Here is a 26,363-nt window from a genome sequence, read left to right on the forward strand (position 1 = left end):
GAGGGGCAAATCGACGGCGCTCCCCGGGCGTTAAAAGCGGCTCCCGCTCCCTCCCTGAGCCTCGGCTGTCACCCGCTCGCCCAGCGGACGCAGAAGCTGCTGGGGACAGCCGAGGCGCCCGAGCGCCCAGCGGAAGGCGTTGGGAATTATTGAGGTGCCTCTTGTTTCGGCCCCGGCCGCTCCCTCCTCCCCGCCTCCTGTCCCACCAAAGTAAAACGCAGCATGGATTCAGACCGCGGACGAGGCTTGGGCGTGGGGGGGAGGGAGGGAAAAGCTGCCTCTTCGGCGCCACTTTGCTAAGTTGTTGAGCGCAATTAATAACGAGCAGTTGGCCGACAGCGCCTGAGGCGGACGGGACAGTAGCTGAGCACCTACCCGCCGCCGGGGCGACTCCCTCTCCCATCGTGGGGCGCTCTTCTTCGGATGCAGCCCTCCTCCTCCTTCCTCCACCCTCCTCCGGGCCCAGGGAGGCTCTGCCTCTTTTCCTGTCCCTCCCGCGCGGCGAAGGGGGCGCCCGCCGAGCGCGCTCAAGTGGGACTGGAGAGGGGAGGGGAGAGGCGAAGGCGGCGGTTCCCTTCCAAGAGAGGGCCGGGCCACGGGTACAGCATAACAGAGCCCTGCCCGACTGCGACTTCGTGCTAGGGACGCCGCCCGCCGCGCATAGCTCCCGCCTGAAACTATTTCGGTGTCCCGTGCCTTAAGCCCCAGGCGGCAGTGGGACGACGGGTGGGGTGGGAGAGACTTCTGCAGCCGAGCCCCGCGTCCTCTTCGCCCTGCTCCGTCCAAGGGAAACCGCCCTCTCGAGGGCCTTGAGGATTCAGACAAGCTGTTCTCTCGGAGTTCAGGCTCTTAGGTGGGCGTTGAAACAAAAGGCCAACGCCCTCGATAGCAGAAAAATGTGGAGTTCGGCTGGAAGCGCGCTCTGCAGCCTAGGAAAGTTTCGGAAGAGTCGCGGCGGGTCTCGAAAGATTCAGAAACCAGGAGGGGAAGGAAAGCAACTCGGGTTTTTCATTATCTGCTTCTAAACCACATGACTCTGGAGTTCTGGGTCCAGATTATGGAACCCTTGAGTCTGGCATCTGTGAAATGCCAGCTACAGTTTCCTGACTCTTTTGACTCCAGGCCTGTTCCAGAAGTGCACCCGCCCTATGCTATTTGGCTCATACTTGCTTGACTCACCGCACCCATCTTGTGTACTCACTCATCAGCTCCTTCCCCATAGGGCTGGAATAGGCTCCTGGTTCTTTATTCCATTCAGTGGTGTGAGTGTATATATAGGAGGAAGAAGGAACTTGGGTTTGATTTAGCTCTGTGTCCTGAAAGAAGCTGTAGGCTAGTCCAGATCATGACCAATGCTCAAGCTTGGTGCTTCCAAAAATTCAGTAATTCACCTAGGCATGAAGAACTGGAGTTTGAGCACCAATATTTAACAAATAAGCATTGGGCCAGCTCAGGGCTATTGAAGTAAACCACTTGATATGCATTACATTTTATCAAAATACATGCACAGATATAATGAGAAAAAATTATCCTTTTCAAGTTCAGTAGTAAACAAAAGTGGATAGGTGAGTAGCTGCACCTATCTTCATGGGTTTTCAGAAATTGCTGTTTGTCAGGATCTCCTGCCTAGTGTATTGTTTTTATCTCTTATCTTAATTCTTAAGTTTTTGTTATATGCTGCCACTTTCCCAAGCAGTTAAAAGTTCTATGGGCAAGGTTTAGTTTCCTTTGGATGAGAGAAGCAAAAGAGGCACTCTTCCAAAGGCAGCATCAGAGATAACAACTGTACCTCAGGGATGCTTCAGCCAATTCACAATCTCTGACTGGTATCCCAGCTGAAACTGCAAATCTGCCTTTAGCTGACTCTCAGCCTACTTCTTGTCTGGGGTGTATTATCTTCTAAACTCGTATTACTTTCTAAATCTAAAAGGTGGATTTCAGGCCACCAGGAAGGCATCCACATTCATTAAGAAACAAAAAGACTATTTTGCCAAGGCCCTAACTTCCATCAGAGACCACTTAAAGCAAAACCAAAGTAGTAATCAAGATGAGGCAATTACAGAAAGAGAAAGAGAGGGCAAACTGCTAAGCAACATCATGATAGCTGGTTTTTTGAGAATTCTACTGGTCAGGAGGATAGCCTACCTCATTCTCCAGTTCCAAAGTAGCCGAGCAAGACAATGCTCACGAGTTTCATGGCTTGTGAGAAATTGCTACCGTAGGATCTTTTGCCTGGGGCATTATTTGCCTTTCCGGTCCAGGTGAACCAAACCAGGATAGTTGTTGTGAAGTAGCCCTGCTTGTCAGTATTTCTGTCTAGACAATAGCTGCTGCTCCAGTCCGAAAATAACAAATCTAGATAGGATGCACTTGTACTGGTTTTACAGCTGGTCATAAATAAAAATGTTTCAGGATCTGTTAAGACGCTCTCAGACTATGTGTAGCAACCATCACAGCTGGTATTTGTTCATTTGCTTTACTTGTTAGGATTTCCTGTATTAGCTCTAGGTATTGCAAAATCATATAGAACATACTATGCCGGTTTATGATTTGATAGGAACTGCTGTCTGTAAAGATCTGTTGCTGGAAACTCAGCTTGCCTTTCTGTTGCATAGAAAATAATATAAAAAACACCCTGTCTCAGTATCTTTCTGTGGGACAGTAGCTTATTCTCTAGTAGTTCAACCATTGCAAAAAGACAGTGGCTGTCCTGGCCACTAAAACACACAAAAAGAGACCTTTTTTTTGGTAAGCAAAACTTTATTCAGGCAAATAACAGTACTGTCTCAGCAGCAGACACAAGGCTTAGGTGTCGTGGTTCAGAAGTTCAAGAGCAGAGCAAGAAGTTCAGAATGGGACAGTAGCAACAAAGATCTCTCAACTTTCCATGTCCTGTTCACCAAGCTTTTAAAGATGAGGCATGGCACACTCACTTGCCTTGTGGAAATCTTGGGACTGCTCCTTGGGGTCTGATCCCATGTGTGAAGGTGAGGCCCAATTCTAGGCAACAAGACTGCACCTTCCTGCTACTCACAGCTCGCTCTTCCCTTGGCTGTTCCAATACCTCCCCAAGCTCTAACGAGGCTTTCCATTTGGCAGGAAAGTTGGGGAGGAGAGCTGGCACCTTGCTCCCCCTTCTGAAGGGGCTCAAACTGGGGTGGAAAGGGGAGATCTCCTCACGCCTCCAGCCCAGGTTCCCATCCTTCAGTTCTCCTGTTTATTCCTCCTCCTGCATCAGGGCCTGCCAATCTAAACCTGATCCCAACAGCACTGCAAGGCTCATGGGGTCACTTGTGCCAGTCTCGTGGATTAACAAAAATTGATATATGTTTGAATTCTGGAACAGAATCTGCCTTTTTGGTCCACATATAACAAAATATTAAAGCTGGTTTTCAAAACAAAAAACAGTAAATCAGTATTACCTTGTTAATTTGTAGAAACACCATGTGTGTGATATGTGGGAAATTGCATGCTGTGAGAAATTATTTAACTTAGTTTCATCCAAAGAACATTAACTGTAGGTATACCATATAATGGTAGCAGGTTTAAAAACAGCACTATAACGTTATTGTCAGGATGTCCTACCTTTTCATTTGTACTTTCTCTGGTCCACATTTTAGGGAGAATGTCTGCATTAGGCTTATGAATAGCAAGACATAATTACATGCACAGATTTCCCACCTGCAAGGTTGGTTATTTTTTATTTTTTTTAACCAAACAACCAACTATTTGTCAGGACCTCCTGTCTGTTTAGAAACTAATTATTTAGTTCAGGGGTGCCAAAACTATATTAAGTTCATTTGATTCCCTTTCTTGGGAGTAGCAAAGAATGATACCTAGCTTTCAGAAAGTTTTGCTTGTCACATTGTTGTGTCTGAACTTCTGCTTTCTCTTAAATTCAGTGGCTTGCTTGTGCTTTTCTCATAAGGTTCTGTGACATAATGCATGTTGTGGGCCTTACCTGAAACACAATCTGCTTCTCCAATCACAATGTAGCAAAATATCATAGCTGGTTTTTATTTTATTTTTTAAATTTTCAGGATCTTCAATATTTGTACCAGTTTAGAAGTAGCAAAGCTAAGTAAGATCTGCCTGTGGTAATCTTATGGGTTATGGTAAATTGCTATATGTCAGAATCTCTGATAGCAAATTAGAGTTACAGTGGCTCTATAGCCAACATATAGCTATTGAGAAACAAGAAGGAAGTATCAGCATGCTCAGAAAACCCCAAAGTTTGCAGAAGTAAAAATCTTTAAGAAAAAATACTAAAGGAGCAAAAAAACTGCCTCCCACAATACAGACCCAAAAAGACTGAGCATGTGCTTAATGGCCATTGAAAGTTTTAAAATTTACTAGATTTGAATAGTGCAGTAAAAATAGGTTAAAAATGGGTTGGCACATCCATTTACAAAAGAGATGAGGAAAAGGGGCCCTGCTTTGTCTTGGGATCTTGAAGACTGACTAACTGAAAATTGGCCACATCTCTGTTAGTCGTATCATCATTATTCCCTGCACCTCTGCACTCCAGGTCTATGCTAAGCACATGTTTGCAGCTGGTTTTGTTTGCTCATATGTTCAAAACAATGCTGGTTGCATTGCTTGAGCTGCTGGGGTTATATCTAGCTAGATAGGGTACATGCACATTTTTTTAAAAGAAAAGTTTTTAGATGTGCCAGATTTGCAAAAAAGCATTAAATAATTTTAGATTTTCTGCTGCTTCAAGCCAGACAACAATTTGGAATCACACACATGAAGACTGTCACTTCCTTTCACCCTCTCTTCCTTTCCCACCTGAATCTGCAAGGACAAACTTTAGTTCTAAAACAGTTGTTTGAGGAAGAGTTCTGTGCAAAAGGGTGTTTTATTTTTTATGACATTTTTGCTGGTAGCTGCTTGTTTAGTAATAGCTAATTGTTTGCATTCTGCAACAGGCCTGTCAATAGACTCCTTATATGTTCAAGTGCAGTCTGCTGCTCTGTCTTAGAAACTGACCAGCCAGATCCAGGCAGCCATACAGATGATGAGCCCTTTATCGTTTTAGAACACCTAGCACCTATCTTTTCATCTTCCAGGATCCTACAATTTCAATCTCTGTGCGCTCACCTGAGAGTGAAACCCATTAAACAATGGGGTTCACTTCAGAATAAGAGTGCATGATTGGATTGTTCTCTTCCCACTGTTGGCCTATCTCTGCTATTCATCAAATTCTTTACCATCTTGCTTGTGTACTGTGTACTGCCTATGAAACAATGTACCACAGGGCAAGTTACTGCAGTTGTATGTTGTTGCTGTATTTACATCAAAACTAATAAAAAATATTTTGGGGGAAAATTCTTGATCATTTCCCCTCCCTTGCTCATTTAGTGTTGATGCAGCCCTTTAACGCAGTCTATGTCACTTTTGTACAGCACCTAATCTGTCTACTCATAAAATTTAAGGGGATGTATAGATTCTGAAAATTACCGTGCATGTAACCATAACCAAGGAACACAGAGTGAAAGTCAGTGGAAGCGTTTATAGAGTTATGGTCCGGGGTTGGTGAAATTCTCTGTCTCTCGCACACAAACAGCGATAGCTCAATTTTTCCTCCCACTCACGGCCAAGGACAGATTCGGACAGGTGGTTTCGACTCTGCGCACGCGCATAAGCAGGAAGCCTCGCTAGCCTCCCTCCGTCTCTCATTGGCCCAGCGCCGAACCGTCTCTAAAAGTAGAGCTGGCGCGTAACGATTCTTCTTCATCCTTAAATTCCGCAAGCAGGTGGGAGTAAATCCATCTACTTCCGGCAATAATCCCGCCCACCATCCCTCCCTCCCTCCCAGTCCCCGTTGGCGCGTGCGCAGTGTCCGCCTCACGGAGAAGCAGTTTGTTTTTTTCGTTAGCTGATTCGAGCCGAGCGGGGCGTACTCCCTTCTCCTCGCTCTCCTCTCCCGGCGATGTGGCCGCGCATGGCGGCAGCGGCGGCGGCGGCAGCGGCAGCAGCAACAGCAGTCGTGGCTCCGGCTCTCGCGTGGGGTTGACCGGCTAGCACTTCTGGCGCGCACCAAGATGGCGTGTGTGTTGGAGACGCCGCTCCGCATGAGTGTCTTGTCGGTGAGTGGAGGCCTGGGGCGGCGCGGCAACGGCGGCAGCCGCCGACCCTGGGGAAGGGAGTGAGGCGTGGCGGGGCTTCCGTGGGACGGCTCTCCCTTACCTCGGCCTGGAGGCGGCGGGTCCGGCCGTGCGGTGCCTGGCGGGGCGAGCGAGGGACTGCCTCCTTAGGTTGCCCGCCGCGGGTCCCGCCCTCGCTGGTTGCCCGTCCCGTCCTCGCCCTCGCCTCCCCCCGTGGCCTCGTCTTCGCACTGGCTCCCTTTCCCCTTGGCGGACGTCCGTGGGAAGGAGAGGGCGGCCGGGGGTGGGAGAGAGGGCTCCTCGGAGGGAGGGCGACGGCTAGCCGTGCCGCGTCAGACCACTTCTGCGTTTAATCCCTGCTCAGATGTCACAGGCATGATGGCAACCGGCCTCGTTGGATTCTTGTGGGAGTGAATAGCTTTCCCAGCTGCATTCTTTTCCTCTGGCCTTGCATGGTTATTACTACTTTTTAATTTTTACTGTACTATTTCACAACGCACAAAAGGAAGTCCCCATTGCAACGCGACTGTACCTTCCAAATGTAGCATTTTTCAGTGCACACTCTGCCTTCGTGTTCTCTTGCCCATGTGCCAGGTTCATGAAGGTCCTGCTGCAGCTGTCTTTAGGCATCATTGCAAACTTGGCCACTTAACTTGTTGGACTTGTATGTCCAGATCTTTTAAAGAAAAAGTTTGCTCCAGTTTCAGTATCCATCCATAGGGATGCTGCCTTTGTACAAAAACTGGCAATTCCTCCTACTTTCACCCTGAGAAGAGAAAGTAGCTACATGTTCTGTTGCTTGTTGAACCTTATGCACAGGAAGTGAGTTGCGGTTAAAACCAATAGAAATGAATGAATTTAAACTAACTTACCTGGATTGAGGCTTGTATACCCAAGTAAGAAACTGAATTGAAATTTTTGATTTACATTTGACAGGGGCCGTGTCAACTTCTGTCAGCTTGTTCTGTTCAATCCTGGTATGCTGTCTCTTGCTTGTGTGGACTCATTTATGATTCCATTCTCATTCCCTGGCAGCAGTCAGGCTTGATTACAAATCATATCAAATTTTTATACTCCTCTGACAAAATGCTAGAATTCTCTAGGATCTCCCTCTTGAATTAGATTGGGACAGAAAGCATTGCCTAGTTTGGTAGAAGAAAAATATTTATTAATTGCAGAAAAGGGTTATTACCTAATGTAGTGATCTTAACTTCATTTTGATAGTTCTGATGTGTAAAACAATGCTTGATCCAAGCTAAAAACCAGGGCAGTCAAGTTGAGCAAACTTTGTAAAGTTTTTAAACTTAGTGTCTCATAGTTTCTTTCTATGATCTAGTTGAGATTCCTGCATTGCAAGGGGTTGGACTAGCTGAGCCTTGGAGGTCCTTCAAACTCTGATTCTATGATTCTCTATCTGGATGGTGAAACCCTACAATAAGAGCAGTTTGCACAACATTCCACATCTCCTGCAAGATGTCACGGGGTGGTACAGTTTACAAAGTGTTAATTGCACTAAACTTGTTAGTCTCTGAGATGCTGTACACTTTGTTGCTTGAGACTATTGCAGATCTTCTATTTACTTGATGCTTTTTTACTTCTGGCAATCTTGGTACATATCTCTTGGTTCCAGCAAAAATGAGCCATCATTTACAAATTGCTACCTTAGACAGTCAGATGGAGGCCCTAAAAGTTGCAGACAAGTATAATTCAGGTATTCATATAGCCACCTTTACAGGTAAGTATCAGCTGCAGAGAAATAAAAAAAAGCTTAAGTTGAATTATGGGCAGTTTTTATTAATGCTAAACTTAATAGTGCTGCTTTTTCTGTCAAAAGCTTTTTGTAAACAATATCTATAAAACACCTATCTGCATTAAATAGGCTGGTTTCTGTCTCCCTCTCTCTATTTTGAAGTCTTATCCATCAAGGTTGAGCTTGTTGGTCAGTTATTGGGAGAACTGGATACCTAATTAAGTTCCCCACATAGATAGAGAACTGCTACTTGGATTAAAAGATTTGGAGAAAATCTCTTCTGCTGCTGCATCCTAAGTTTTCTGGATAGTTCCACCTCAGAATCCTGGCAGAACCTTTTATCTTTTCTTCCTGCTGCATAGCAACAAATTGGAAGTCTAGAAGCATTGTGGTGACACTCCTTCCACTATGAGATTGTCTGCATTCCTGTGGATCTTGCTCCTCCACCATAGATGACAGGAATGAGAATCGGGGTGAGGGTGTCTCCCCATTTTCTCTCTAGGCTCTGTTATTACAATATGGGATTAAATGACTATTCAGTATGTTGGCTGCCCCAAGGTGAGAGAGCCTGTTGGTGGAACCAGTCTCTCTCTCACCCCCACCTCCACAGGGTGAGAGATGGCAGGGGAGTGCATATACCCTAGGTAAGAGATAGGGTTGGCTTGCTTGTTGGAAAAGCAGTATACAAATATTAAATAAAATTAAAAGAGCACTTTGATTTTAGGAGTGAATGGGCTCATGTATGTAATAACCCAATAAAATCAGATTCATAGGCAGCAGACCAAATGCTGAAGTGCTAGCTCTAGCAAGCACCGGAAAATATTTTAAATTTGTAATGCCAGCTTCAGAGTTTTCCAGTTGCTTCAGTCATCAAATGTCCCATTCTAGTTCATGGCACCTGAAAAGGGAGATGCACCCTGGTATATGTACAGGTAATGGTCAGACTTAGTGTGAGAGATAATAAATAAAGATGATGGAGTTGGAGATACAGCATGCTGAATTCAGTAGCCAACTCCTCTGCTCATGCTTGGTCTTGAAAGAATCTTTAATTTCTTGGCAAAGAGATCTAGTCATTTGTTGGGGAAATCGCTGGGTTTTAAGTGAAACTGGAGCATAATCTGTATGCTATTGGTCAATGGCTTTAAACTGTGTTCTGTGGAAACCCTCCAGAACTTATCCCAGATTCCTATGGGAAGATCAGCAAGAAAAAGATTGCCAGCCATAGGGCTGTGCAAGAAATCGCTGATATTGAAATGGCATTGAAATGATATCCTGATAAGTGTTTCAACAAGGGAATATACCTGTGAACAAAAGGTGGAGACTTGACAGCTTCCCAGGGGGTAGCTCAGCTGAATGGATACCTCACAGGTACTTTGCAGGCACCAGCTCTTCCGTTTTGTTTTTTTTCTCTCTCTCTCCTCCCTCCCTCCAAAGCCCTCCCACAAACCAGCAAACTCTATCTTTCACACTGTCTCTCCTTGCTTTGTTTGCCCTCCCCTCACTGAGAAATAAGGAGAGTGGCTATCTGCAGCCAATTTACCTGTAACCCCTTGCAAGCACACAAACCAACTCTTTAAGCCAGGGGTCAGCAACCTAAGGCCCATGGGCCACAAGCGGCCCATGGGGGTCATTTAACCAGCCCCTGAGCCGCCCGCTCAGTGAGTTCCCGTGCATTGTGCTAAACTGGCGCAGTGCAGCGTGGGGACTCACTTCTGCGGCGCCAGAAATCATATCTGCGCAGATGCCGGAAATTGCAGGTGCACACGATCCAGCCCAGGGAGCGATCTCTGCTGCAGTGAACCGGCCCAGGCGAGGTAAAGCTTGCAACCCCTGCTTTAAGCCTAACTTCCTCCTCTCACCCAAAAGAGCCCAGCTAATTATGCAGCGCCTGCTAACAATCCAGGAGGAACTAAAGTGCAATCTTCTACATGTTTGCTTGGAACAAGTTGCTTGGACTTGTAGGATTTCCATCTGACTATACATATGCAGAATCTGACTGGAATTCAAATAAGCTAAGAAATGTTGACAGTCTTAATATCAAACTAGGGGTTTAAAAAATCAGCAAAAAAGCAGGTTACAACGTTATTTCTCTGCAGAGCAAAATGTCTTTAAGATGCTGGAAATACTTATGCACATTCTGAAATTAGTTCTTCATACCTATTCTGTGAACTTGGAAAGTACACATAGGGGATGTTTTTAAAAGGGCTTCAGTTGAACAGTAGCTCACTAGTGGATGATGTTCATCTAATACATCTGACTATTTCTGATAATTGCTTATAACTAAGCATGGCTCCTGAGTGTCTATAGCGCTTGTGCTTAAACTGGCATAGGTTTATATTTCTTACAGGAATTATTGTTAAGCATAATGGTTTATTTCAGTGCCAAGAATCAAAACATGCTCACTAATGTATTTATAAATGGGCTGATATGCAACACTGTGAGCAGAATTCCTGTCCTCCCTTGAAGCCCCCTACTAGGTTGGTGTGTGGGGTCTGTACCTGGGAAGAGAGGGAGGGGAAGTTTTGTGAGTTGTTCTGAGCTCACATTTGTTGGAAAATGCATACAAAATACTAAATTATAAAAGTGTGTTAGCTTCCCATGTACTGTTGCTTCCTTGAGTATTTAATTTTGGAATGCTAAATGTCTGTAAATGTCTTTGCTTCCAGGAAGTCACGGCTAGCAGTCGCCACTATGTTGACAGATTATTTGATCCTGATCCCCAAAATGTCCTGCAGGGTGTCATGTAAGTAATATCTACTTGTATGTTATCTTGCCATTAGTTCTGTGGGTTTGTGTGAAGCTTTTCCAGAGCTTGCTTTTACAGGTGTATAGCTGTGCATCACTTACTTGAAGTGTTACTGATGAAATACATTTTGATACTACCTTCATGTAGAATAGGTAACAATTCTCTTCTTTAATAAGGCTGCAGAACCGACTGCATTGAAGTCAGAGGTATTTACTTTTGAGTAGATATGGTTAGGATAACACTGTTAATCTTTTTCTTTTGATAGTATGAAGGTCTCTTAAGTTACTTTCTGAACTGTATTTATTACTTTATCTTCCAAGCCTGATATAAATCTCCTTCTTTGCTGTCCCATGCTAGTACTCACATGCACTTGGGATGAGAATCCCTACATAGAATATTTTAAAATACAGACACACTTATTGCACTTTGCAATATGGATGCAGCTGTAAGCAGCCTGGGCAGTTCCAGGGGAAGAAAGCCCCCCACTGCCAGCCCTCTTCTAGTCACAGGAGTGGAGCTGGCTAGGGCTGGAGCCAGGTTTTCCTCCTCCTGCCTCTGCAGCTAGGGGGGGCTGGCTTACAGTAGTGTAAGCATAACTTTTATATGCACTGAGGGGGGGGGGAGCCATTTGGGACAGGGAGCTCATATATTTGACACTCACACAGGATCCTTGTCATAATGCTAAACTGATTCAGCATACAGTCCAAATGAGGCTAATGAGGTAAGACACTGGTGTTGATTTTGGAGACTCTGATTTATGAAATTGATTATTATAAATAATATACTAGCACAGTTCAGACACAAGAAGGAAACTATGGTTTCTTCCTCTGTTGTGAATTTGATATGGCAGGCCTCAAGCTTTAGCATCTCTTTCACATGTCAGAGAAGGAGAAACTATTCTTGTATTCTTTTCTTATACCCTCCAAATCATGTGCTCAGCAATTTGTTTGGTTCTCAAAGTTTGATATTTATGACTCTAGAAGCCAAGCATCATCTTGGTAAAACATCTTGGTAAAACAACATTGCCTAGTATCCACTAGTCCTTGCTTCTGGAAAGGTCTGGATGCTTAGGACTGTGTCCAGTGCTGCAACTCAGCTGGGGCGACTGACTTTTGTGTGTTCTGTGGAGCTTCCTCTTTTGTCACCTTCATCCCCTTGCACTCTGAAGATAAGCGCTCCAGTGTTAGGAACGACCTAGAACAGATTTTGAAGACCCCAGCCAGGGTGGGGGGCAGGAATACAGAAGTTCTTTTTCAGCAGCAGAACCTCACAGGTGCAGCATTGGCCAGAAAGATTAAACTTCAAGTAAACGATCTTTAAGAAGATAGAATTTTTCCTGCTGCATGACCATGGAGGGTCTGGATTATACTTCTAGGTTGTACAAAGATACTTCTTAGTAGCAAACCAATGTATATTTATTTAAACTATTTTTATTCAGTTCTTCAGCCAAAAAAGGCTCCCAGAGTGGCTTAGAAATATCAGCAATAAAACAGTTCCTTCTCTCAGTCTTGCAACCTAAAGGGCATGACACACAAGGAAAGGCGATTGGGAGGGAAGGGGGGTGGAAGCTAATTCTGCCACCATTTGTTAGTTAGCATTCTTTTAGTAACCATCTGAATTGGAAAGATTTCAGTGAGAGGTTGAAAGAAAAGTTGATGGTCTTTTCAGAACAAGAAAAGTAAACCAGGAAAATAAATTTCTCAATTTGATTCTTTCACTGATCTGTTAAAAAATAATCTCACTCCTGCAAATAACACTATTACACAAAGGAGGAAAACTAATAGCATATGTGACTGAGGATACTATGTCCCCCCACATGATTTGACCCATAGCTTTCAAATGAGTAATGCTTTTGAGCCATTCCATGAGCTTTGCTGTGATAGGCCAACTCCATGAGTCCTCTCCCCTCAACTGTCACCTTGGGCAGCCATTCCATTGGGCAGCCTAAATGGAAGCAATAAGAAGCAATAGGCTCATTCCATCACCTTTGCTGGAGGTCCAGCTCCATCAAACACCTTCTGCCCCTGAAATTTGCCAGGAACAACTGTTTAGAAATTGGTGCCTGAGTTTGATTTTGATTTTCCTCTTGCCTATGTGTGTTGTGGTGTTTTTTTTAGATTGGAAGCCCATGAGTAGGGACTGTCTTATTGGATTGTATGTAAACTGGGAGCCTTTTTGGCTGAAGAGTGAGGTACAAATGCCCTAAAATATATAATCTTCTGACCCTTCTCCAGCTCTTTATGCAAATCTCAGAAGAATTCAAATGCTCCTCTCCTTCCCAAGCCTTGGACTTTAGGTAGTTACAGCTGTTTTAGTATATTAATCTGTTAGCCAGTTTCTCCAGACACTTTAAAAAGGGATTAGTGCATCTACATCAAAATATGTACCTCTGGGAAACTGATAATGTAAACTAGTTTTGTGGCAGGTATGCTGAAAGAAGGTGATATTTGTCAGCTTTTGTTGCACTGAAATGTTTAATAGGTATTCTGTGATTGTCAGTTAAACTGAATTTCCTACTTTGGATGGTGGAAGCTGCCCTGTTTGGGATATGTGGTAGTGCATGCTTATTAATCTATCAGAACTAAGTACAGTGGTGCCTCGCAAGACGAAATTAATTCGTTCTGCAAGTCTCTTCGTCTAGCGGTTTTTTCGTCTTGTGAAGCAACCCTATTAGCGGATTAGCGCTATTAGCGGTTTAGCGGCTATTAGCGGCTATTAAAGGCTTAGAGGATTAGCAGATTAGCTGCTAAAAGGCTATTAGCGGTTTAGCGGCTTAGAAAAAGGGGGTGGGAGCGGAAAAAAATCTCAAGACTCGCAAGACATTTTCATCTTGCGAAGCAAGCCCATAGGGAAATTTGTCCTGCGAAGCGCATCGGAAAATGGAAAACCCTTTCGTCTAGCGGGTTTTCCGTCTTGCGAGGCATTCGTCTTGCGGGGCACCACTGTATAGCTATCCTATAATGAAGAGATTTATTTATATGGCACTATTTTTTCACATCTTACGTGTAACTTTTCTGTAAACTTGGGAGTGTAATGCCTTAAGACCACCATGTCTTTTTCTCTAAACACAGAAACATATTTGGCATTTGTTGAGCACTTATAAGATTTTGTCCATAAACATTTGAATAATGCAATCTTTTCTCTGTTGCCTTTTCTTGTTCTGTGATGTTGGTCATATGTGTGTGTGGAATTCTGTACGTTTTAGTGACTTACTGAATTCCAAATTGCTATCCTCATGTGAAATTCCATCTGCAGAAGTAGAAAAAGTCTGAAGTAGAACAAAAATTGCAGTATATTGGGGGAAAATATTTCCATTTTTGATCTAGAAGAGCATGTAATCACTTTCATGACCAATGATTTTGTTAATTAATTTGTGTATATGCCATACTGCTATAAAACTAGAAACGTATTACATATGTTATCATATCCCACTTTGTGATGGAGTAAAAATGGTGGCCAGCCTTCTTTAAGGTGGATTATTGCTCTAAAATCCTTCCCTTTTGGTTAAGCAAAATAGCCTTTAGGACACCACTCTGATTTCACCTACATTTAGCTGTCTGTGTTCCAAAAACAAAGCATTTTAACTCTTAATTGGTCTAGTTGGAACCTTTTGCTCCAAAGATTTTCAGCTGTGAGCCTTCAGAAGCAGTATTCATGTGCCGTATTTGCAAGTGCATATGGGCATAGCTTGACTGGATCTACATTCTTTAGGACTGCAAAATGCTTTGTTTGAAGATGTCACTTTGGTTTAAATATAATGTTATGGTTTCACAAGGTGACTACAACTAATTTTACTTGAGTGGAGCTGTCAAATTACTTTTTAAGATGGGAGGAGGGACTGGCATGGGGAAAGACTAAAAGGATATATTTTATTGCCAGTAGGTAGATATTAGGAAATGTATATTGCAGATAGGTTTTGTAATGAAGTTTATAGCACTGAATGCAGAAGCAGATGGCTTCTGTTCACCATTCTTTAGCAGCACCTGCCTATATCTAGTATGCATTAAATGCCTCCATTTTCTTCACAGAATGGGGAGGAGTTGGGGGATGCATCTCAGTTTGTGCCAGAACTTGCAATTGTCATTTTTCTCTTAAACTGTACTTCATACTTGTGCAATGCCCATTCTGGCTTCATCAGTATACAGAATAGAGATTTCTTGCTGTACTTAGTCAGATAAAATTGTGTTTGATCATTGGTAAAACTACTGTATATCTGTCAGGAGGTCCTACACACAAGTAGGAATCCGGCAGAGACCCATAATATTATCAGTATTGTTACTGTTATCCAAAATATAACATATATAAATTGTATAAAATAGAATTTTAAAATTGAAGGAGATAAAAATTAAAGCAGTTAAGTGTAAAACTAATAAATTTCTCAGCTGACATCGACATATCAACACACCTTCCCAGTTACTGATACAGTTGTGCATAATCTTGCACCTTATTACAGTGGTACCTTGGGTTAAGAACTTAATTTGTTCTGGAGGTCCGTTCTTAACCTGAAACTGTTCTTAACCTGAGGCACCACTTTAGCTAATGGGGTCTCCTGCTGCCGGAGCACGATTTCTGTTCTCATCCTGAAGCAAAGTTCTTAACCCGAGGTATTATTTCTGGATTAGCAGAGTCTGTAACCTGAAGCGTCTGTAACCCGAGGTACCACTGTATTCTAAAACAATATGAAATTTATGATAATCAAAAGCATTGTTCTGCTTGCAGCATGGGAGGTAGTATGGCTCCAAAGATCAATTGCTGGAAATTACAATTTTTCAATTTTGGCTACAACAATCTCTGGCATGTCATGGGCTGATTTCAGATTACAGGACTCCCTGCCCATGTGTTCCCCTTCTGCTGGGATTCAAAAGTCCCTCTATAGGTACCATGTGGTTTGGGGGGCCTCGGTATCAGGGTGAATGGGGTGGGAGTGAGGCTAAGAGTATTGCTAGTGAGTAACATTACTTTCTCCCCCGGTGGTTGGTGGCCAGGGCTGACCTACTTCAATGATATAAAGCTCATGACTGTTGCAAATTATTCAAAGACTTGCAGTACAGGGCTTACTCTGAGCACAGTGGGACTTCCTTCCATGAGGCTTTCTCCCTTGAAAGTGTGTTTAGTTTTACAACCTTAATCTCTTTAATTCACAACTCTATGAAATTTAGCAATGGCATGCTAGAAAATACGTAGTCGTTCAATTGGAAACTTTAGCACTGTAATTTTATTATTAAAATATTTACTTAAATCTAAAACTGATGAACTTTTTCTTCCAATGCAAAGATGAGAAAGCTTTCAAGTAGGAAACAGTTACTAAGTTAATAAGGTCCTCATAAGAGATCAGTGTCACCTTGGGGAGATAAATGTAATATCATAGCTAAATGTTCATCTCCTCTTTACTCAAATGTGTGGAAAGACAGTCACTTGAGCATTCTTTGTTGCTTCTGCATAATATTTGAAAGGGTATTTGAATTGTACTGTCAATTGTTTTTAGAGGAACAAACGATGTTGTCGTCCTCTAAAATTCTTATTGACATCATCACTTTCTTTGGTTCCAAAAGATTAATTCCTTTTCGGTATCAAATTGACTGATAAAAATATAGAGAGAAGTAGGCAAATAGCCTTTCTGTAAATGCAGAAAAGGTAAGATGATGATAGGAAATAAGTCTACATTCACTATGTTTGAATTGAAGTTGGAATGAGGAAATTGCTGGAAGATACTAGAAAAGGTTTGAGGAGAGTAGCTACAGGTGTGTGGTGCTGCATCATAAATATGATTGAAAGTTGATGGTTGGCATAAAGATTAGCATCAAGGAAGCTTTGTATGACTGTAATTTCCACTGAGGAAAATATTTCAGTATTTCATTCTACTGTGATTTTAAATTCAAGACAAGATAGGTTCTCATCTTATTACATATTTCCTTTCCATTTTTTTCATTGTGCACTGACTCTCTACATCCTTATTTTCTTGATATTGATAACTGTCCTTGTCAATGATTTCTTCACCTCAGCTCACCCCAGTATGTGAGAATGAACATCTCTGTTATTTAAATAACTGGGTCATAGAAAAATATCAGAGATTCAAATTGTTACTGAAAGTCGTGGGGACTGTTGCTTGGTTTGTTTGTTTTTTTAGTGCTTAGCTTTTTTAGAGACTATTGATTTTGGTGGAACTAAATTCTGCAAAATTGAGCCCTTAGTACCTCAGCATAATTTACTAGGGTCTTTCTCTTTCTGGATTTACAGAGATATGAAAAATGCTGTAATTGGAAACAACAAACAAAAAGCCAACTTGATTGTTTTGGGAGCAGTTCCAAGGTATGTCCTCTGCTACTCTCCTTTTCACTGATTCACAGCAGGTCTCAAGTTAAGCTATTAAGATACTGGGACTTTAATTTGACTGTCTGTCATTGCACCTGTCTTTTCTTCACTGTAGCTGAGATTAGTATGTCCAGTTCCTAGTATAAAACCAATTATGCATACACATTTATACTACAGAAGTTGGGTTTTATGGGTGATACCCACATTTCTCAGAAAATACTTTCCCAAACATACTTGATTAGTAAAGCCTCTTAAGATTCAATGCAATTTGAAACAGCTTTAAGTTTTCTCTGTATCCCACTTACCAAAAATAAGAACTTTGTATAACAAAACATATAATTTTTGTATTTCTGTAAGATGTTCAGTTTGGGCTGCAAAGTTTAATGCCTTTTTTAGGTCATACCATGTTTTTTTGTAGCCCTGAATAAACATAAGGACTCTGAGACCTGCTGACTGTTAGTCTTGTATTGCATCCCTTTTGCAGTTTGTTTAGTATTCCTAGCTTCATGTTGCATTTTAAAACAACAAAAAACAAACAAGAATGGGAACTGGTTGATTTCTTCTGGAAAACCCTTTAGTTGTAAAATATCAAAATAGTTGCATTTCAGTCTGTCTCCCTGATGCTGATTATCCCCATAATTTTTTGGAACATTGTTTAGCATTTTTACTGGTTGGTGTCTTTTTCTTCTACAGTGGTACCTCAGGTTAAGTACTTAATTCGTTCCGGAGTCCGTTCTTAACCTGAAACTGTTCTTAACCTGAAGCACCACTTTAGCTAATGGGGCCTCCTATTGCCACCGCGCCACCAGAGCATGATTTCTGTTCTTATCCTGAAGCAAAGTTCTTAACCTGAAACACTATTTCTGGGTTAGCGGAGTCTGTAACCTGAAGCGTATGTAACCTGAAGTGTATGTAACCCGAGGTACCACTGTATTTTGTGGGTATTAGATATTGCTATGTACAGTGGTACCTCTGGATACGAATGGGATCCCTTCCGGAGCCTCATTCGCATCCTGAAGTGAACGCAATTTGTCACTTCTGCGCATGCGCGTGATGTCATGTCGAGCACATGCGCGAGCGGTGAAACCAGGAAGTAACGTGCTCCGTTACTTCCATGTCACTGCGGAGCGCAACCCAAAAACGCTCAACCTGAAGCTACTTTAACCCGAGGTATAGCTGTATCATAAAAGTGTAAACATCAGTTTCAGTAACTGTCATTTATAAACATAATCAGCATACCTCAGCTACTTGGTGTAGGCCAGGGGTCTGCAACCCGCGGCTCCGGAGCGCATGTGGCTCTTTTACACCTTTGCCGCGGCTCCGGGGTGGATACTAGCGAGAAGAGGAGGCGCATTGTGTGCCCCGACACTCCCCACTGTGATGGGCGCTGTACTGGCTGTGACGTCGCATGGGGACGGTGCGTGCGTTAGTCACGCACTGTCCCGACGTCACCTTCCCGCCCGCCCGCTACATTGTAAGGGGCATGTACGCTGGTCACTGTTTTGAAGGGGAGTGAAGAACACACACACAAAAAAAGGTAACTTGTTAATTTAATGTTTATTTCTATGAGGAGGAGTAATTCTGAGGGGTCAAACAAAGAAATAATAAAAAAGTGACAAAAAAGTTATTTTTATAATGATGAGTTTTGAGGCTCCCAGTTTTTTTTTCTTCGGAAACGGGTCCAAGTGGCTCTTTTTGTCTTAAAGGTTGCAGACCCCTGGTGTAGGCACTTCATGAATCTCTCTTAAGTTTTATGATACAGTGGTGCCTCGCAAGACGAAAAGAATCCGTTCTGCGAGTCTCTTCGTCTTGCGGTTTTTTTCGTCTTGCAAAGCAAGCCCATTAGCGGATTAGCGCTATTAGCGGTTTAGCGGCTATTAGCGGCTATTAAAGGCTTAAGGGATTAGCGGATTAGCTGCTAAAAGGCTATTAGCGGCTATTAAAGGCTTAAGGAATTAGCGGGTTAGCTGCTAAAAGGCTATTAGCGGCTTAGATCAGCTGATAAGCGGCTTAGATCAGCTGTTAAGCGGCTTAGCGAACAGCTGTTAAGCGGCTTAGGGGCTTGGGGAAAAGGGGGGGAGGGGAAAAAACCCCCAGGAATCGCAAGGCATTTTCGTCTTGCGAAGCAAGCCCATAGCAAATTCGTCCTGCGAAGCACCTCCAAAACGGAAAACCCTTTCGTCTAGCGGGTTTTCCGTCTTGCGAGGCATTCGTCTTGCGGGGCACCACTGTAAATAAAAAAATTGATGTTTGAAGACACATTAGCATGTATTTTTAGATATGCAAGTTTAACTGAATTGTGCCTCTTTTCCATGGAAGACACACATTTACTAGGCCATCTTTCAGAATTTTGTCAGGTTTTGCTGACACTGCCCTCTCTGTATGAATTAGATGTTATAATTAAACAACAAACATAATTTCTGCATAAGGTGGCATGACTTCTGAAATCAGCCCATGTTAAAGTTCCTCTAATATCATTCACTTCAAGAAGGTTTGTTTTGTAAATTTACCTTCAGACAAGAGTTTGGAAATTTTTCAAGACAAACTCTTAAACTAATATACTGTATCACATGGTACAGTTTCAATTTACTTATAAAAGAAGAATGCTGCCACTTAGGTTCTTGACTTGTGCTGGGCAAAGGAAATGTGTACAGCTTATGGGATGTTGACTTTTGTTGTAATCTTCATGCTTTTCTTTCCTGCTATAGCATCACTGTACAGGAGTGCAATTTCCACAGCCACCACAACTTGATTCTTTATGTTGAATTCTTGTAGCCTTACTAAAACAAATGCAGTACCCCACTCATTTATGTGTACCTCTGTTTTGATAAATTGGACAGAAGGTACTGATGGCTGTTTGTCTGGAAGGAATTTTGTGTGTCTGATAACTTTTATCAGACTGTCAGTGACTATTTCTTATGAATTCTTAGTCACTGAAAACCAGTTTATAGAAAGGCAGTGTTATTTAGCCTAACTCAGCAGTGAATCCATTGGCAAATGTATATTAATGTATAATACTCTCTATTTTTTCACTGTTAATGATTTATTGGCTTACCAGAATATAAAAGTAATTAAAGAAACTGTACATCATGAGTCTTCTGGAAAATCTGTTTTGAAAGTGCTCAGTATAAGTATAGTCCAGTATTTCTAGAGCAGTGAATTGGGGCTCCACCATAACGACAGATGGAAGTAAAGAGGCTGATAGTGCCCAAGACCCTGAGTTATGCTGGTTTGATCAGTCAGTTTCTTCATAATCACAACTTCTTTCATAACCATTGAGGTTTACTCGGAGCAGACTGGAAGGAGGCTGTTTTTGGAAATCATGGCATCTGTTTGATCAGATTTTACTTAAGCTTTTTGACAAATTAATGATGTCTCTAAATATTTGGTAGGCTATGACTTGACTTTTCAGTGATTGACAGGTGTGCTCTTCCCTCTTGGATTGGTGCATTCCTCATCCTGCCCACTCATTGCTAGCTATGATTAACATTGCATCTGTACATTGTCAAATCTTAACCATACCTACTTCTAATCTTGGTATCAAACTATGTTTAATATTGCACGGTGCAGATTTAGCGTTAAGAAGGCAAAAGAATCATGCAATGCTGAGGAAGGGTAGTACGTGAGCCTCAGGTATGCATCCTGTCTCTTACCCATAATTAAGAGATCTGGAAGTGTTAGTCTGCAGTGAGCTATATTGAAATGTAGTTTTAATCCCACTGTAGAACTTCTAGAGATTCTTCTGTTGCTGTTGAACCAGACATAGCTAGAATCAGGCACTCCTAGCCACTGAGGTCAGCCTCAAGGGACAGTATTGGATCCAGGAGTGCCCCTAAGCTATGATTATGTTGCTTCCAGGGGCATACAACTGCATCCAGAACAGGCCGTCTTTCCACCTAGTTTCAGTTTGTTGGGCCATTTCTCACCCATCACTGCCTGCAAACACCTGTCTGGCACCTCAGTGCCTCTTCTGATTCAGATAGAACAATGAGAGCAAGAGTTGGGTGTCATCTGCATATTGGTAACACTTCCCTTCAAAACCCTTGATGACAGGCCACTGTGGCTACATGTAGATGTTAAATAGCATGTTCTATTAACCAGGAGTGCCTGGCGTGCTCTGGTCCATGGGGTCACGAAGAGTCGGACACGACTAAACGACTAAACAACAACATTAACCAGAAAGGAAATATGGTTATGGTGGTAATATTCATGAGGCCTATGCAGCAACCTTTTAAGAACATCTCATGATCTCCTGACAAGTTAGGCCAGAAAGTGTGTCTGCTTTTCTGTGAAGAACACACCCAGAACGCACCTTTGTGTATTTTGCAGGGAGTTGGACTAGATGACCCATGGGATCCTGTCCAACTCTACAGTTTTATGAAACACCTGAGACGCAGTTTTCCATTGTAATACCATAGGATTGCATCTAGAAGCCATGCTGAAACAGGCAAATGTTCAAAGTTCATTACTAGCAGAAAAAGTCATGCAAAAATAAATTATGTAGGTGTGTTAATTTGTGTCCTGTAATTTGTAAGCACAAATGACACTTGTCAGCAGAAGTGGAAGCAAATTATAGGAGATGATCATCCATGCTTGGTTAAAGGTAAAGGTAAAGGGACCCCTGACCATTAGGTCTAGTCGTGACTGACTCTGGGGTTGCAGTTCTCATCCCGCTTTATTGGCCAAGGGAGCCAGCGTACAGCTTCCAGGTCATGTGGCCAGCATGACAAAGCCACTTATGGTGAACCAGAGCAACACACAGAAACACCGTTTACCTTCCTGCTGGAGCTGTACCTACGGTATTTATCTACTTGCACTTTGACGTGCTTTCAAACTGCTAGGTTGGCAGGAGCAGGGACCGAGCAACGGGAGCTCACCCCGTCGCGGGGATTTGAACCGCCGACCTTCTGATTGGCAAGTTCTAGGCTCTGTGGTTTAACCCACAGCGCCACCCAAGCCTGGCCTAATTGTAGTATAGTAATGTAGGAGAAAGAGGAATGTAATGTAAGGAAACAGGATTCATAAGGAAATGGTGCTTGCATCTGTGTACATGTACACACTGGCTTACAATACATGTAGTTGACCCTCATTTTAAAGAGAGGTTAAAAATATAGGGCTTTCCCCCCATCTTTACCACCACTTCTGACCTGAACCCCAAGAAAACGGGGCTTATCCATTCCCTAAGAAAAGCTCAGCAACTTTGACCTGAACCCCTAAAAAACAGGGGCAGATCACTGCCAGTTTTTAATTCTGTGAGTAGATCTCAGTTTCTTGGAAGTTGGCCACCCCTGCTCTAGGGCAATTTGTCAATATTGTCAATGTATGATTGCCTAATACTTCTAATTAATCAGCAGGTGAATGGAATCCTGCAGTGCATATGTAACATTGGACTTCTGCCTTCAAATACTCTTTATTTTTTAACTTTATTACATTTATATCCCACTTTTATTCCGTTGTGAAACCCAAATGGTGTGCATGTGATTCCCAGGTGATCTTGGTGTTGACCAGACCAGCTTAGCTTCAAGCAGATGATTCTATTTTAAGTGACACACTCTTAGTGAAAATGCTCTGAGGATCAGAGTGCCTTTAGATTCCTCACAAAGAAAGTAATCTTATGGGAGATACCTAAAAATGATAATACTATTGATTCTAATGACTTCAGAGTAGTTGATTATGATGACCAAAGCCTATAATGCTATTATGTAGTTTGTGCATGACTCTACTTGATATGCTAGGTGTGAGAAACTGATCATAGTGATAAACAGAGTCACTTCTTCCATTAAGCTTATCCTGTTAGGCTTGTTCATTCTCAGTGTTTGGAGTTGTTTGGACCTGCTGCAGATACTAAAGTTATTTTTTTTTAAAAAGATAATCACAGGCAACCTTTTAAACTCTTGTTTCTGGAATAAGCATTGAGATTGACCTGCAGAAGTGATGGCTTGGAATTGCTGTAATATTGAATTTTCTTCCCTTTGCCAACTAGGAGAGTCTTCTTTTCAACTACTGTTCCTTACTCTTGGGGTGCAGGGTGGGTTTTGGGGAAAGGCTGTGTAGTTATACCTACCTGAGCCAAAGAATTAAAATGCTGCCGCAATGTTCATGTACCCAGAGCATATGGGTTAGCACAGACCTGCTGCATTTGTGTTCAATCTTTTATGCCACAGGAGTTTTTAACAAGTTCAGCATAATAGCTGGATGGGTTTACTTGTGGACTACTACTAATAATACTGGCACTGTTTGCCATCATGGTAAGTTATAGTGTGAAACAAACTGTGGTTTAGCTATGGTCAAATCCCACTTACCTCACTCTTTCCTTTACCCAAGCCAGAAGGGAGCAGACCATAATACTGACTTGTCTCTACATGTGATCTAGGTTTTTTGAGCTGTACACATGAGAAAGCAAATGGTTCACAGTAAAGCATAGTTTGTTTCAGTCTATGATTTACCATGATATGTGAACCAGACCACTGTAGTAGTGAAATCTGAGTAATTGCATTTTCTGTGCATATTTTCAATGTTTTAGGTTTACACTTAAAGTGTAGTGTAGTGAATGTGACAAACACATCCATTATACAAGTTCACTCACCTGAAAGTGTGATTCACTGTGAAGTGCATTGAGTATACACTTTGGGGTAGGTGTGATATTAAAATTTTAGTAGTGAAGTATGAATAACGTCAAGTATGGTAAGTGTGACTTTTTCTGCTTGACATCTTTTCATTTTTTTATATAAAAATGTCATTAAGAGTACAGTCATACCTCAGGTTACAGCCGCTTCAGGTTGCGTTTTTTTGGGTTATGCACCTGCCGAAACCTGGAAGTACCGGAACAGGTTACTTCCGGGTTTCGGCGGCCGTGCGTGCGCAGAAACTCTGAATTGCAACCCATGCGTGCGCAGACGCGCCACTGCAGGTTGCGAACGTGCATCCCACACGGATCACGTTCGCAACCCGAGCATCCACTCTACTTAATTATCTCCCGTTGTTTCAGTAAGAGATCCAGTTAATCACTTTTCCATATTGCTTGGAAGAGTTAAAATGTGTGTGTTTGCAAAGGGGAGGGATACCTTTTTTACATACCTTTTGTTCAGTCTTAAGCAAATGTGTGGAATGTGCTACTGAGATTCTTTCTGAAGAGGATTAATTAACAGAATCTCATGATCCTATTAAGGAACGTTCTTTTCTGTAGTCTCTGCATGGGATGTAAAGTAAGAGGTTGGTTTGTATAATTAACATAAATACGAAGTGGTTAAGTACTTGCAGTAATTAGTATAGGACAAGGAAGTTGAGGAAGAATGTCTGAATACATATAAGGTTGAGGCTGCCAGTCAGTTGACTGGTCCAAATTAGGTCAGTTGACTACTATCAAAAATAACAACATATCAAGGCTGCTTCTACTAGCCACCTTGTAGAACCATAGGTATTTCTGAACAGGATCACAAGCAGTCATTGGGGCCATAAGTCTCTCTCTTTGATTCCCTCTTACTTATTGCAGCATCCTGAGAATCTGCTGTGGCTATCTGACCTTTACAGAAGGTCAAGTAGTGGATTGGACTTGAGTCTAGAAACATATACATTTGTTGTTTGAAAATAATTTGTCTAAAAAATGAAAGTATCAAACTTAATGGATAAAGTATCTTTTGTTAATATTTTTTAAAATAAAACAACAAAAAACTTTGTCTATTATTTGACAAGTCTGTTGACCAAATCTCTTTTTATTGGTCAAATGCTTGAATAGTTAACATTTCTGTGGATATGAGTGCAAGAGTATGGTAGTTACATAGGTTAAACGATCCATAGGATCAAATATTAATCTGTCTTGGAAATAATGTTTTAACCATTTAGAAGGATAAAATCATGGGGCAGTTCTCCCTAAGACAGTGGTTGGAACAAAAATTTGTAGAACTACTGATAGTTGGAATTATGTACTTCATCATACTTGTTTTATTTGTGTTGTGCTTTCTTGACTGTTACCTGTGTGGTTTATTTTTTTTATTGAATAAAATACCTTGACAAAGCAAAAAGCCTAAATAATTATTCTCTTTTAAAAAGCTTCCTGGGAAATGGCAAATTCAGATTGTTGCAGAAAAATGATTTCAGAAACTTTGGGTCAAGGAAATATTCCTCTGATATCTTGAATTAAACCAGGGTTCTTCAAGCTCGGCCCTCCAGCTGTTTTAAGGCTGCAGTTCCCATCATCCCTGACCACTGGTCCTGCTAGCTAGGGATCATGGGAGTTGTAGGCCAAAAACATCTGGAGGGCCAAGGTTGAGGAAGCCTGAGTAGTGAACTGATCAGATGAGTTAGAACCTAGGCCAAGAATGGGAGGGAAAAAATCCTTTCTTGAAGTAATTTATTAGTCTGAGGGATTAAAGGATGTTATGTTTGTATTCTTATGTTTATAAGTAAGGGGAAAAGGGCTTTGAATTATAGAGTTTTAAGAGAATCTTAATGGTCATCTAGTCTAACCTTCTGCCAAATCAGGAATCTACAACCACCATATCCATGATACATGACTTTCAGTCTCTGCTGCTAAGGAAAAATCTGCAGCCTTTTGAAATGGCTTATTCCACTGTACAAGCTGTTAAGACATCAGTTACTCATAATATTTAGTCTAAATTGTTTTTCTTATAATTGTGCACCCACTGGTTTGGTTCCTCTCGGCTGCAGGAAACAAATTAGAGTAATCTATATGACAGCCTTTAAAATGTTTGTAGATAGTTATCTTCTTGATACACATTAAGAGTAGCACACATACACATTAAGAGTAGCATACATTCTTGGCACACATTAAGAGTAGTTTTAGCAGTTTATCTAGCCAGACTGTGTGTAGTGCCTTGTGGATCTGAGTTGGTGAATACTGCTTCTAAACCCTTGAACCTCTGAGTGTTTAATCAGATGGGTCAGATTTTGTTATGACCTCATCATCACTTTCTGTTGGGATGTTTTGTATTCCTCAGTGTACCATTCTCTGGGTGATGAAACTGTGGCTTTAGGAGGATAAATGATGTATTACAAGCATTTCTTACAGATGAAGGTGGCAGAGAGCCATGACTGTATGTTCTAGTTCAATGAATGGATCAGTCTCTCTGGTCTTTGTCAGTTTCTGTTCCTTTCTGTTTCTGCGTTAATCTGCATTTTTATTAGCTTCTGTGAAAATTTATATTTAAATATGTATTTGATTATCACAAAATAAATCCAAATGCAAATATGAATTATCTTGATGTATGTATTTCTAAACTTATTTAATCCTAAATGCACATTTTAGTGTAAATCTTGAGCAGTGAATTGTATCACGAAATTTTGACAAGTGCAAAACCCAAAGTACTGTGTTCAGGTCCATGTATTAGTCTGGGAAGTGCAAATTAGGCTAGTTCTCTTAAGAATATAGGCCAAACAAAGTTCTGCATCCCTATCTAGTTCTTTGGGCAAAAAGGGGGCTGATTAA

General features: G+C 41.9%; 2 protein-coding genes across 7 annotated transcripts in view; one reads left to right on the forward strand and one right to left on the reverse strand.

Annotated features, from left to right (window-relative positions):
- PPP2R3A (protein phosphatase 2 regulatory subunit B''alpha) overlaps positions 1 to 967 on the reverse strand; it is a 32,899-nt gene extending 31,932 nt beyond the window's left edge. For 2 of the 3 annotated variants that reach the window (XM_083443198.1, XM_083443195.1), the window contains exon 1: positions 376 to 512. The gene's annotated coding sequence lies outside the window, so the exon portion shown is untranslated. Of the gene's footprint in view, positions 1 to 375 lie in introns of all 3 variants that reach the window. The other variant, XM_083443196.1, reaches the window with a different exon arrangement.
- A 4,991-nt stretch (positions 968 to 5,958) lies between these two features.
- The window catches only part of ARMC8 (armadillo repeat containing 8), a 52,672-nt gene continuing 32,267 nt past the window's right edge, over positions 5,959 to 26,363 (forward strand). For 2 of the 4 annotated variants that reach the window (XM_083443271.1, XM_083443272.1), the window contains exons 1-3: positions 5,959 to 6,092; positions 10,527 to 10,603; positions 16,844 to 16,915. In XM_083443271.1, coding sequence (XP_083299397.1) covers positions 6,048 to 6,092; positions 10,527 to 10,603; positions 16,844 to 16,915 — 194 coding nt within the window. In that variant the 5' untranslated portion in view covers positions 5,959 to 6,047. The remainder of the gene's footprint in view (positions 6,093 to 10,526; positions 10,604 to 16,843; positions 16,916 to 26,363) is intronic. The other 2 variants (XM_083443273.1, XM_083443274.1) reach the window with 1 other exon arrangement.

The sequence above is a fragment of the Podarcis tiliguerta genome (assembly GCF_965153285.1).
Source record: "Podarcis tiliguerta genome assembly, chromosome: 5".
Classification (NCBI taxonomy): domain Eukaryota; kingdom Metazoa; phylum Chordata; class Lepidosauria; order Squamata; family Lacertidae; genus Podarcis; species Podarcis tiliguerta.